This window comes from Scardinius erythrophthalmus, assembly GCF_964197995.2.
Source record: "Scardinius erythrophthalmus genome assembly, chromosome: 21".
NCBI classification, from domain to species: domain Eukaryota; kingdom Metazoa; phylum Chordata; class Actinopteri; order Cypriniformes; family Leuciscidae; genus Scardinius; species Scardinius erythrophthalmus.
The window spans coordinates 31,398,325-31,412,858 of record NC_138241.1 but is presented as its reverse complement, the minus strand read 5'-3'; the positions used below and the strand labels follow the sequence as shown (position 1 = coordinate 31,412,858).

The window sequence follows — 14,534 nt, the reverse complement described above, 5'->3', positions numbered from 1 at the left end:
AAAAAAACCTTTAATCACAGTTTTACTGCAAAGTTAGACAAGCAGAGGTCCAAGTTAACAATCTCAATTCCAGACGTGAAATATGAAATTAGAAGTTAAACTGCATTAGGAAAAAGTTGAGGAAAAAACACTTTTTTTCCTTTTTAAATGAAATGACAAATGGAGCTAAAAGTGTGGTAGAATAGAAAAACAAGCCAAAATGACCTAAGATATTACAGAGATTTTTGTGAAACTCACTAAAAACAGTTTGTCGTATGACTATACAGCACAGCTTATAATGGGTTTCAATGATTGCAATATAGAAAAATCTTAAGACAGATGTTTTGAATGAAAACGAGGAAATACCGTCTCTACACTGGACGCCAGGACGCGTCAAAGCGACCGTTGCAAATCCACTATTTGTAGTCAGAAGTGGCGCGAACGGTTGAAGTACGTCAGAAACAGAACGTCGTGGGATTGGTCGAGTCGCTCCGCGCGGCATCCAGTGTAGAAAGCATCACTGTTATAATGGTTTCTGTCTGCTTTTGTCACGTCTGGTGTAGACACGGTGAGTCTTAAGTTAGTTTAAAGTGACAAGTCAACTACTCCACTACACTCAGTTCATAAATAAAATGCATTCTGGGAAACATCATGTCAGTTAAACGCACACATGCTGTGTTCTGACAGTGAATGTGGAGCTACAGAGCTTTATATCAGAGCTCATTATTTCATCTTGTTTTGACTGGGTTTCACCACAACAACCTCACATTTGCTCCATTCTGCCATTGTTTTTATTGCCCATTCATTGTTACATTTCAATCACATATATTACCATCCATGATTGTGTTCATTTTTGTGTGCACTTTTTTTTGTCCCGATCACACTAATGTAAGCAACAGAACTGACAAGCTTTGCATAAAAAAAAAAAAAATCTAGACATTTTAGTAGCAATATTACACATTTTTTAGCTTAAAAAAGAAATAAAAGAATTAGCGCCATAAAATTAATTTATTCCAAGTAAAAATACAAAATAATAATGACATTGACCAGACATGAAAGTCTCTCCCAGAAATAGCTAACATTAATGGTTGAGGAATTAGTGTGTAAAGAAAACAAAAATAAAAAAGAATGAAAAATATGTAAATGTGTTTTAATTCTAGTCTCTTTTTTTCTTTCTTTTTTTGCAAAAAATCTCTAAAAAATAATGAAAAAATTTCTCCGTACAAAGGCTACATTACTACTGGAAGGTACTAGCATGTCGAGTAAATACACAGTAGAAAATGATTTTAGTGAATCACAATGCTTGCAATGAAAATAAATCTGCAATAAAGATATATGCCTCTTTTTCAGTTCTTTTTTTTTCTCTTTTTTTTTTACAAACAGTACAAACAGTATTGCACATTACAACAAAGAATCGAGGTTCTCAGCCTTTAAAAAAGGGACTAATTCAAGTCTTGGGTGAGTAGAAGGCTTTCCATCAAGTTGAAACGTTTCATATCTTTCCAGCTTTCCAAAATAAACATGGTTTTCTCTCCATCTTGCCAAAAACCATAATAAAAAATTAGTTTTCCCTAAATTATATAAGTTGTATGTGCGCTTTACAAAACAAAGGGGAACACATCATTTCACGAAACATAAAAAAATAATGAACAGAAGATTTCACAACTCTGGTCAGCATAGTAAAGGACTGTTTGTAAATATATAAAAACGTAAGTAGTATGTTCAGTTGACTTTATAAGCACCTGACGGCCGGTTGACCCTATAGAATATATATATTTAAATCAAATATATATATTTTACACTATTAATAAGATCAGATGTTTGTGGAACACTGTGATGTTGCGTCTGTACTTCAGCTTCCTACAGTATTCAAATAATACAGCTCTAACTCCTTCAGTTGTTTTTGATTTTAATTTTTTTCCAAAAATAAAATTAAAAGCAAATAAGCATGACAAAAATAAAATTAAACATCTGTTAAATCATTTTTTTCTCTAGCAGAATTAAATTAATATATATATATATATAGTCTTTATTTGAATAAACTTACTTAGAAAATATCAATCTCTCTCCTATAATATTTCAAAATTGAGGTATTGCAAAAGATTACGTCAGTCAGAAAGCACACATATTTTTCTATTAAAAAAAAAAGGAAAAAAAAACAACAACAACAACAACAACGCTGACTGTTCAACCATCCAGATACAAAGAGTAGTGCATAACAAATATTATCTACTACAGAGAAGGAACAAACATAGAAAAATCTGGGCAAGGGAAAGAAATATCACAAAGACACCCAGAATTCACCATCATCAGGATCAAGGTTACCCACAATCCTCTTTTTCTCCATCGGTACAAAAGCAGTGTTCGCATATGTCGTTTCTTTTTTTTTTTCAGACCAACGAACTAAACGTGCCACCCTAAAGCTGACAGTTTTTTGGCTCTCAGATAAGCAGCCAAGACGCATTTCTTGCGTTGCGTTCCTCTCCACCCTCTCTACCTTTCTGAATTTAGTTTAAAAATGTCCACCGTCGACATTAGCAGGTCATGATTCTACTTCAAGCTTCGCAGGATAATCTGGATATAAATGCAGCGGTCACTCAAGGTTATTCCGCCCGCCGTATCTCAAAGTTAGGTTCAGAGCCAGTGTTCGCTTATTCTCCCAGAGTCACCGGTTCGGACACAGTATTGTGAATCGTTGGCGTGTAACGTAGTGTTATTGGTCATTTTGAGCCGGACTCTTTGGTTCTGACGGGACGCGTGTCGAGGGCTAACAACTAGCAGAAGTGTGCGAAAGAAGGGACCGTATGTTTACATACGCTAGTTTCACAGGACGTTCCATGTCAGACATCAATAACAGTTAAAGCGAATCACAGTTCTAGGCGTCGTCTAACTGAACTACATAGTGTATAAAAATTGCACAATTCTATGAACAATCACTGCAAAAAATGCTTCACCTGTTGAAGACATTTTGCTAGAAGATTTCCTACATCTAACTGGTTTGAAACACCACTGCGGTTCTGTATGGAGCCCCTATAGGGACATGGTGATGGTAAAGCAATGAGATGGGAGGGAAAAGTGTATTTCAATGCTTTTGCGTTCGCTCGCAAAACTTTAGTGAGAGAACAAACATTTTGAGCAGACGCAAATGTTACGCAAGCGATCGCTAATGTTTTTTGAACAAACGCAAATGTTTTGAGGGCAAACAAAAAGTGTCTTGAGCAGAAGCAAATGTTTTGTGAGCGAATGCAAATGTTTTGAGTGAACACTAATGTTTTGCGAATTAACGTAAATGTTTTGTGAGCGAACGCTAATGTTTTGTGAGTTAATGTAACTGTTTTGTGAGCGAATGTAAATGTTTTTTTAACAAACCCAAATGTTTTGCAAGTTAACAAATGTTTTGTGAGTGAAAGCTAATGTTTTGTGAGCGAATGTAAATGTTTTTTGAATAAACCCAAATGTTTTGCAAGTTCACGTAAATGTTTTGTGAGTGAAAGCTAATGTTTTGCGAATTAACGTAAATGTTTTGTGAGCGAACGCTTATGTTTTGTGAGTTAATGTAACTGTTTTGTGAGCGAATGTAAATGTTTTTTGAACAAACCCAAATGTTTTGCAAGTTAACATAAATGTTTTGTGAGTGAATGAAAATGTTTTTCGAGCAACTGCAAATGTTTTGCGAGTGAACGTAATACTTTTGTGAGGGAAACGCAATACTTTTCTGAGGGAACACGTTTTTTTTGCAAGCAGACACAAATGCATTGAGACATAATTATCCCTCCCATCTTATATTTTCCCCATCACCACGTGCCCTGAAGAGCTCCGCAGCACGGTCATCTGGCCGGCCTTTTTGGAAAATGAAAGTGATGCCCGATTTTACAGCATGCATCGCAGATTCGTTTACATGCAGTTTCGGTGCAGGTGCAGACCCCTCGGAGCGCTCGTTCGCCTGAATAAAGTATGATGGCATGTGTCCATACCACAGATTTAGCAGCAAAGCTATTGCAGCATTACATGTTGATAATACCAAAAAACTCGTAAAAAAAATGTAAGCCTAAAAAGTCGGAGCGAACAGAAAGAGATGCATGCATGAGATATTACTATTCATTTCAACATGGAGAGCAAATGGTGGTTTACTTTAATAACTTGGGTGTTTTTTAACAGCTCACCCGACATGATTTTCTTAATGAATTCAATTTTACCTTTGGTAACTCTTTTTTTTTTTTTGTCATCATCTAAAGGAGAATTTCCTATCACTCTTTTATCACAATAAGTGCATCCTCCTTTAAAAAGTCTGACACCCAAAATGTATTATCTATGTGTATATAGATAAATATAAAATAAAAATATATACTTTTTGTAAATGTATATATTATATACTGTATATATAGTCTCACACTGCCTAACGTTACCTATATGGAGGACTAAACCGATCAAACGCAGGAAAACGAGAGAATTAAAGCACAACATCCTGATAAGCGTTAACATCGACTGTTTGTGCCAAAGTGCAACGTTTGAGCGCGCAGACTCAAAATTCATATTTTCCTAAATGTTCGAAAGCAGAGAATATACTTGACAGAGATATCATGATATTTGTTTTGTAAAAGGGGAGATCCGTGTGTGGTTACTGGTAATGGTGTTGAAGGTGTTTGCTGGGTGGAGAGGGTGACGTGACGCTTGTCATCAGCTCCAGCGGAAGGACACGTGCCGGGGTCGGTCTCCACCTTCCTTCACCAGCGGTTTGTGGAACTCACGGCCGGCGCGCGAGTGGATGCTCGCCCAGCAGTACTCGCAGTAATACTGCAGACAGGTGACGTTGGCACAGAAAAAAGGGGCGAATTTTCCTCCGCAGCGAGCGCCCTGACATTCATCACACATCTGATCGTCCAGCACGTACGGTTTCACCTCCACCTGCAGACACAGGCAGAGAGAGCACTTATAGACAGCTATCCTGCTCTGTTTTATGTGTCTGAAATAATGAAGATCCACCTGGGTTTTTAAAGTTGGCTAAAAATTGTAAACCATAAAAATAACATTTTTGGGTAGCACTTTATTTTACAGTCCTGTTCCTCATGTAATTTCCTTATTAGAGTAATTGTAATAACTGGGTAATAACCCTCAACCTACCCCTAAACCTAACCTTAACCCATGTAGTTATTTCCCAGTAAGTGTTTGTAAGTACACATACTGTAAAATAAAGTGCAACCCATTTTTGTTACTTGAAATTGAAACACACACACATGTGCGAACAGAAAGCCGCTTCTTACAGGGCTTGAACTGACAAAAACACACAAAATGATGTATTTATACGAGTATTTATCGACGTTTTGGCTTAAATTAGTAAAATTAAGTCCTAAATGAACGTGAAGAGTTGTGATAAAATGGGATGTGCGTCAAATCCGTGTCACATGTGGGAGGTCTTAAAGTGACATTATATTGTAATGCTGAAAAATTGAGAAAAAATTAATGGCTAAAATTTCTACATTCATTTGGAGATTAAATGTGAAATTATTACAATATAAAATATATATTAAAAACTTGAAATGTTAGGTGCATTACAGACAAATGTGATTAATTAGTTGTTTTATTATGTGTGATTAATTAGTTCGTTTTTTAATTTATTGACAGCACTACTTGAAATACATTAAATATTAACTGAAATGAAATAAAAATATTAAAACTGTATTTTAAAGAAACCTTATAAACTAAAAAGGAAACATCTCTCATTTTCGTTGTTTAACTTGATGTACTAAAATAACTTAAACTAAAACTATATATATATATATATATATATATATATAGTAAACTAAAATAAACTAAAATAAAATATATGAATAAAACTATATAGACATTGAAAACAAAACAAAATGACACACAACAAAACTACTAAAATGTTAACAAATTTAAATTAAAATGGAAAACCCTTAAAAATAAAAATGTATTCAAACTATTAATAAAAACTATAATAGTTTATCAATGATACTAAAATAACACTGGGAACCACATACGAATAAATGACATATTAATATTTCAGAAATTATTGCTTTTATTCAGCGAGGATGCATTAAATTGATCAAAAGTGACAGAACTCTTTTGTAACTGTAAATGTCTTTACTGTTTCAGATAAATGCTGCTTTTGAGAAAAATCCTGAAACAACTATATCATGGTTTCCACAACTGTTTTCAACATTGATAATGATAAGAAATGTTTCTTCAAATCAGCATATTAGAATGATTTCTGAAGGATCATGTGACACTGAAGACTGCAGTAATGATGCTGAAAATTCAGCTTTGCATCACAATTTATTTAAATAGAAAATGGTTATTTTTAATTGTAATAATATTTCATAATGTTTTTGATTAAACGAATACAGCCTTGTTGAGCAAAAAATACCAATCCCAGATTTTTAAATATAGTTTGGGATCAGTAGGTAAATTCACAAAATAAACTAGTATTTGATCATGTGCCACAGTGATGGAGGGGGTGATTCTGGGGAGCATAAAGTTTTAGTCCAGTGACCATCAGCTATTTACTTCTGAATAACATTCCCAAAACAGTCCAGTAAATCCAGTGTGTACATATGCATACAGGAATAGCATGGATCTATAATTAACAAAGGCCACGTCTGAGACTTCAAATGTCTGTCAGGCGTCCAGAAGCCCATGGTCATGTTGATTACACACAGTCTGCTCTGGGGTAAACACAGTCTGTGTGGAAAACCACTGACACTATTCAATCACATCTAGAATTACAGTTATAAAAGTACAGTATAAAAACCTCTTCCGACACTTGTCTAGTCAATGCGGCATTCATTGCATTGTGCGAATTTTTTTCATAATGTCCCGTTATTAAGCAGATTTCCCATTTGTAAAGTGTTTTTCACACAACTGTTTTTCAATGCATCTCATGCAAACTGTCTGGTAAACCCTGGCTGCTTTTCGAAAGGTCAAACGGCGTCCGAGTTCAAATTGTTTGACGTTAAATGTCACATTATAACGTGCCGTCGGGGTTATCGCTGTAGCTTGATGCTTCAATCATAGAAATCAATGCATCAGGAGTCGTGAAAAGTCTGATCTTAAGTTAGTACTGCATTCGGTTTTGCTGTTCCTGCAGTGTGTATAATGAGAAGCATTCGAGAGTTCGCTGTGATTCTGGTAGCTGTTATATGAGCTCACTCACCCGTTTGTCAATGTCATTATGCTGCAGCTGGACAAATCTAGCGCTGATGGCAGCGATGTAGCTCTGCTGATTGGAGAAGGCCACTCTGCCCGCCCCTTTGGGGTATTTGAGTTCTGGGTCAGTGTCAATGCCAGCGTAACACACACCTCCATACAGTCTGTCCATGATCATAGCCAGCTCCACTAAACACACACACAGGGGAAACACAGCATTATGCACAGTATGATGTTGATCCACACGATGTTAATGATGATGTATTTGATATTTGGGAGGAAACTACACTTTTACATGTCTGTGAAAAAGCAGAGAGAGAGAGAGAGAGAGAGAGAGAGAGAGACCTGCACGCAGAGGTCGTGGAACGCCTCCCACAAAGATGGTTTTGCGTGGGTCAAGAGGCTGAGAGCCATCCATCACGAAATCACTGTCACTCAGGTTCCACGGGCGAATCTGGACCTGAGGAAGATAAACAGTTGATCTGTAAAAGAAATTCAATGTAGGACGCTTGTTTAAGCCCAAGTAGGACCAAACTAGTTTTATCTAAGGAGGTTGGGTAAATTTGTTTGTCTCTCTGTGATTTTAAAACTCTAAAAAAGTCATTCTCTTCATTTACTTTGACCTTGGTCCAATACAGTACACAAAAGGTAAATTATATTAGCTTATTATTGAATAATACTATATATATATATATATATATATATATATATATTATATATATATATATATATATATATATATATATATATATATATATATATACACATACATACATACATACAGGTGATGGTCATAAAATTTGAATATCATCATAAAGTTGATTTATTTCAAGAATTCAACTTAGCAGGTGAAACTAATATGTTATATAGACTCATTACATGCAAAGAGAGATATTTCAAGCCTTTATTTGTTATAATTTTGATGATTATGGCTTACAGCTTATGAACCCCACGAAAATTAGAAAATTACATGAAATCACACAATAATTACTCAGTAATACCATGGTCATTGAACCAGGTTTTGGTTCTTTTGGCAGTGTGGGCAGGTGCAAATCCTGCTGGAAAATGAAGGAAGCATGAAGTGCAGGTTTCATAAGCTGTAAGCCATAATCATCAAAATTATAACAAATAAAGGCTTGAAATATCTCACTTTGCATGTAATGAGTCTATATAACATTAGTTTCACCTGTTAAGTTGAATTCTTGAAATAAATCAACTTTTTGACGATATTCTAATTTTATGACCAGCACCTGTATATATATATATATATATATATTCATTCATTTAAATCTTTCATATTTCACATACATATATTAATAATTTTAAATAAAATAGTATTTTTAACATTTATTTCTATAAATAACAGATATTCATTTTATATTTAACATACTTATTATATATATATATATATGTGTGTGTGTGTGTGTCTGTGCGCGTTTACATTTTACAATCACACACGCATATTGCATATTTTACATACATACATTACATACATTTTGGACAGACAGACAGACAGACAGACAGACAGACAGACAGACAGACAGACAGACAGACAGACAGACAGACAGACAGACAGACAGACAGACAGACAGACAGATAGATAGATAGATAGATAGATAGATAGATAGATAGATAGATAGATAGATAGATAGATAGATTCTTCTCTTTAGTCTAGATAAGCTGGTAATGACAGATCCACTGTGAGCTTCAGTGGGCATTGAGCTGTGTCAGTGCTTCACTCACTGGTTTATCTTTAATAGTGGGGCTGGAGACACACAGGTAGAGTTTCCCATCCTCCTCGATGCAGGCGTCAATGAGGGCCTGGACCGAACTCTCCTCCTGGAAGAGCAGGAAAGCATAACCTGCAGAAAAAGAGCACGAGGGATGAGACATGCTCTGGCTGCAGACCAACAGTGATCTAACTGAGTGTTTCAAAAGACTCACGGGAAGCACATAAGACGCCAGAGACAGAAAGGTGCATGTGTGTCTGTCTCAAACTAACAGGAACAGGAGTGTAAGAATGAATAACTGATGTAAGTAGGATGAATAACTGATGTAATGAATAACTGATGTAAGTAGGAAAATTAAATAATCAGAGACTCGATCTCATTTCTTCTATCACTCACAGGCCTGTAGCTACGGATGGCACAGGGCAAGAACTAGATGTGGGAGGGGCATTATTGAGAGGGGCGGGACTGTGGGCGGAGTTATGCTGAGGTGAAATCAGGACAGATCTGAGAGATCAGTTTCAGATCTGGTCTGAAACTTGCCATTGTCACATTTATTTCACATTACAGCTACTGTTATGGGCATAAATGAAATATTATAGTCACAAATTTGTATTAAACTATTTTTAAGCAAATTCCTTCTGCTACAAGATACAGTCTTTGACATCAACAATAAGGAATCCAGTCTGTCTCCTATGCAGTTTTATAACATTTGCTGTTATTATATCATGAATTTTAGGACCAGGATTATGATTTTTATACTGTAAATAAACAGAGTCATTATTGTCTGTAGTTTTCCTCTCACTGTTCTGACCCTAAACATGCATTTTGCATTTAGACTGCTTATTAAGAGCATATATGCTGTCTGCCTGTGAATTCATGATGTCCACCGTTCTCAAGTCCTTCTGAAGGAGTGATTTTCCACTATAACACTGCAGTATGAGAACATCAGGATCAGAGCCAGTAGAAAGACCAGAAGGAAGAAAAGAACAAGGCGTTCTGCCTCAGGGAAAGAAAGAGTGTAAGAGGCAGTCGAAAGGAGAGAGAAATATGAACAACCTTGGGAAAGTGAATCGAGGACATCAAAAGAAAGTTTGGAGAGATTCATGTACAAGCATCAGATTTATTAGAGCCAGAGGTTTTACCTCCACAGACTGAGACCATCTCCTAAGCTTAAATATAATAAAGAAATATACATTCAGATTGGATTATTCTGCTCAATTAGGGATTACGATTAAAAATTATTTTCAAATATATTTAAACATTAAATCTTTTTTTCATTTATTATTCATTATTATTATCATCATTAATATATTTTCCCACTTCACCCTAAATGAACTACAAATATTTTCATGATTTTATTAGCGCACTGGTAAAATATCTACTATAAAAAAAATTTACCATTTATGTGCTCACAAAAAATGTATTCATCAGAATGCACTGCAACTTCTGAAGTCCTTCAGTAGAGAACTATGCTTTTTGTTTTGATGGTGTAATTCTTTCATCTACCAGCAGGGGCTAACTGGACCACGTTAAAGGAATAGTTCACTTTAAAATGAAAATTCTGTCATCATATACTCACCCTCATGTTGTTTCAAACCTGTATGAATTTCTTTCTTCTGCTGAACAGAAAGGAAGATATTTAGAAGAATGTCAGTAACCAGACAGTTTCTGGGTCCCATTGACTTCCATAGTATATTTTTTTTCCTACTATGGAAGTCAATGGGACCCAGAAACTGCCTTGACATTCTTCTAAATATCTTCCTTTCTGTTCAGCAGAAGAAAGAAACCCATACAGGTTTGAAGCAACATGAGGGTGAGTATATGATGACAGAATTTTCATTTTAAAGTGAACTATCCCTTTAACCAGCTAAACCTGGACTTAAAGGGATAGTTCACCCAAAAATGTCAATTCTGTCATCATTTACTCCCCCTCAAGCTGTTCCAAACCTGTATGAGTTTCTTTCTTCTGCTGAACACAAAAGAAGATATGACAGCTGATAGTAACCATTGACTTCCATGGTATTTTTTCCTATTATGGAAATCAATGGCCACCGTCAACTGTCTGGTTACCTACATTCTTTAAAATATCATGTTTTGTGTTGAACAGAAGAAAGAAACTCATGAGGTTTGGAACTTGAGGGTGAGTAAATGACGACAAATGTTCATTTTTGGGTGAACTATCCCTTTAATTTCCATTCTGTTTTTCAGCTGGTCTCTGAACAGAAGGAGCTCTTCAATAAATCTCAGTGTTAATGATAAGCGTATAACAGCCTCGTGAAGGCCTATTTAACGCGTTTAGAGCCTCAGCGCTGACCTCAGTCCTGAACACTGTGAGTCATGATGCTTTTACACAACACTGGATGGAAAAATGACCAGCATCTTCCATTCACTCAGTCTGGATCAGTGTTTCATATGAGCTGGAGGAACAATGAGCACATCTACAAAAAGCAGTTACACACTGTGACAGGACGGCTAAGGCATGAAGACTACACGAGTCCAAATATATAAAATCTACATGTGCTGATCACTGTACAGAGCACAGATCTAATAAATGAAGAAAAATACAGTGGCCACAAAAAGACACTTCTTAGTGTGTGAAATCATTGCATTATTTGACAAAATATGAAACCAAGTGACATTTACTCGTACATCCATTAAAATCACCTTGAGATCAGCAAACTGAAGTTCTTGCTTTGATCATTTATTATGAAATGCTTTCAATTTGTAAGTTTAAAAAATAAGCAAAACTAAAAAAAAAAGGTAACACTTGCTTATAAGCATGCATATTACTAGGGTATTGGCTGTTTATTAGTACTTGTAAAGCACATATTAATGCCTTATTCTGCATGACCAATATGGCCTACAACCCTTAATCCACCCAATACCTAAACTTAAGTCAAGTCAAGTCAAGTCAACTTTATTTATATAGCGCTTTTCACAATACAGATTGTATCAAAGCAGCTTCACAGTATTAAATAAAATAGTACATCAGTGTTTGTTTCTAGTGTAAAACGTCCACGTTTGGTAATGCTCATCAATAGTATCGTTGATTGATTAATTAAGTATCCCCAACTGAGCAAGCCAAAGGCAACAATTAACTTTACTAACTAATAAGCAGTAATTAGAAGTTTATTGAGGCAAAAGTCATAGTTAATAGTGAGAATTGGACCCTAATGTAAAGTGTGACCATGAAAATTAGTTACTAGTTGCAATTTTTACAGAAACTGCATAAGCAGCTTTCACAACAAGCAATTATTCACTGTAATGATCCAATACAATTTTAGCATCCCCTTTTAATTTCTTTATTATAATCATGTCACAATATTTTATAGTGTCATCCAACCGGAAATGTTCACTACAGTTACAGCTCAGAGCACAGGACTTAATTAAATGAATTCAAATGTTTAATAGAATTAAAGATTGAGAGGGAGAACACATAAATATTATATATATTATATGGTAAATAATAAATACAATTGAAACATTGTTAACATCTTTGGTTACACTTTATTTTAAGGTGACAGTTACATTGTACTTACTCAGTAAGTACTGAGTAATATTAATTAACTACATGTACTTACTATAGCATTATGGTTATGGTTTGGTTAAGGGTTAGTTTCCTGTAATTATGCATATTTACTGTTATTACTATAGTAAGTGCATTAACGTGCAACAACGTCACCTTAAAATAAAGTGTTACAGAATCTTAACTATAAAAAGTCAGAACATTTTTTAATTAATCTGCATTTCATGTAATTAATGTGATTAAAAATTGTAATCGATTGAAAGAAATCTGTATTTCCTTATAACGTACAAATATCTCATTATACATATAATGAATCTATATCCTACAATATATCTTATTATACATTATATGGTATATAATAAAATGATATATACATTGTTCAAAGTTTCAATGATATATGTCCCTGTGCCCGTCCAATCAAACTCTGTCAGCTATTTCCAGGTACTCACACACACATGTACACGAGTTACGTGATGAAATGCAGTTGTGTGTATCTCCAGGTGTGTACCTCCAGGTGTGTATCTGCAAGTACTTGTCTGTGTGCATCTGTTCAAGCCATAGAAATGAACACCTGGAGGCCCAATGAACTAATAGAGACCAATCTGACGCACACAACACAACAGCTTCCTGATGCTCAGAGTAAACTCAGACCAGCATCCACACACAATAGACTCATTTGAGGTAAATGCCGACTGTGATGTCGTACTTTCAGTTCTCAAACACAGACGGTGTCAAGAGGAATAATGCTGTCACTGATTTGTTAAACATTTGCAGCTGTATTAAAGTGCCGCAGGAGAGATGATGTCATAATGGCATTACCTTTAGGAGGAAAATAGGATTTGCTTTCTGCTTTATGAGGCCAGTCCACCACCAGGTGACCGTAGCGGCGGAAACTGTTGGTGATTTCATCTGTAGGAAAAATGGAAAGTATTTAGACCAAAAATATGGATTCCAAACATTGTAAAAAAAAAAAAAAAAAAAAAATCAGTTACTGAATCCTCTCCAAATATTTGGGGACTCGTAATAATAATAAAAAAAAAAGTTCTTTGCTATGAATCACATTTTCAGTCATGTGTCTGTTTTTTTTTCTGTCTCGTGCAGTTGCTAGGGTGTTCTGAGTGGTTGCTACGTGTCTTACTGATCCAAGTCAAAGTGCATAACCCACCAATCTATATAATAATCTTTAGATATAATAAGAGATATATTTTGGGTCAGTTGTTGTTGTAAGTTTATTGGATGGATGGATGGATGGATGGAACTCAGATGAATGGATGGATTTCCATTTTATTGTCAACAAGATGAAAAAACAGGTCTAAGCGCTTAAAAAACAAATTTCCCACACCACTAAACTTAATAAAATGGTCTCAATTTTTTAACAATTATGTTCTCTTTCCCCCATTATTATAGCTTTTATTCATATTTTGAATGAGCTTTTTCATACTTGGTTTTCATTTTAATTTAAGTTACATTTGTATTCATTTTGTTATGTACTTTTGATTAAATATTTTTTAATTATTACTATTACTATTTAAGTTTAATTTATTTTTATTTTTTAATTTTTTAATTTCCAGTTAGTGATTTTAAGTGCTTCAACTAATACTAAATGAAAAAAAAAAAAATCATTTGCAAATAACTGAAATATAGTTTACATTTTTCATCTGAAATTTATATTTTATTTTATTTCAGCATCACTTATTCATGTTAACTTTTTTATATAAAAAATATTTTAATAGTTTTAGTTGCTGATAATAACCCTAAAACAGATACATAGTAGCACAAAAAGTAGCAGATACAGGTACAATTTTATTCCTATCATGTTATATTTATGATACTGTATCTTGAAGAAAATTTTTTATTTAAGAATTAATATACCCTCCAAACTCAAGTTCAGCTCTGAGCCGTGTGTGTGCGCGAGTCCCGTACCTTCATCGATGTCAGGCGGCAGTCCGCCGACAAACACCTTCCTGGAGTAGCGCTCCATCCTCTCTCCGTTCTGACAGCGGCTGGGAGAGCTCAGGCCAGGGGTCAGCGCTCGGTCCCCATGACCCTCGTCCAAGAAGCCGTCCTCGAAAGGAAACAGTGAAGAGCGACCTGAGGCAGGAAGCAGAGAACAAACAAGAAGAAGAGAAGAG

The 14,534-nt window shown here is 35.1% G+C and overlaps 1 protein-coding gene across 5 annotated transcripts in view; it reads right to left on the bottom strand.

Annotated features, from left to right (window-relative positions):
* Positions 1-4,508: 4,508 nt before the first annotated feature.
* Positions 4,509-14,534, bottom strand: part of cpeb3 (cytoplasmic polyadenylation element binding protein 3) — a 35,910-nt gene continuing 25,884 nt past the window's right edge. For all 5 annotated transcript variants that reach the window (XM_081350211.1, XM_081350212.1, XM_081350213.1 and 2 more), the window contains exons 6-11: positions 14,326-14,493; positions 13,222-13,311; positions 8,890-9,008; positions 7,492-7,606; positions 7,154-7,335; positions 4,509-4,884 (exon numbers count right to left, since the gene is read on the bottom strand). In XM_081350211.1, the coding sequence (XP_081206337.1) occupies positions 4,657-4,884; positions 7,154-7,335; positions 7,492-7,606; positions 8,890-9,008; positions 13,222-13,311; positions 14,326-14,493 (902 nt within the window). In that variant the 3' untranslated portion in view covers positions 4,509-4,656. The remainder of the gene's footprint in view (positions 4,885-7,153; positions 7,336-7,491; positions 7,607-8,889; positions 9,009-13,221; positions 13,312-14,325; positions 14,494-14,534) is intronic.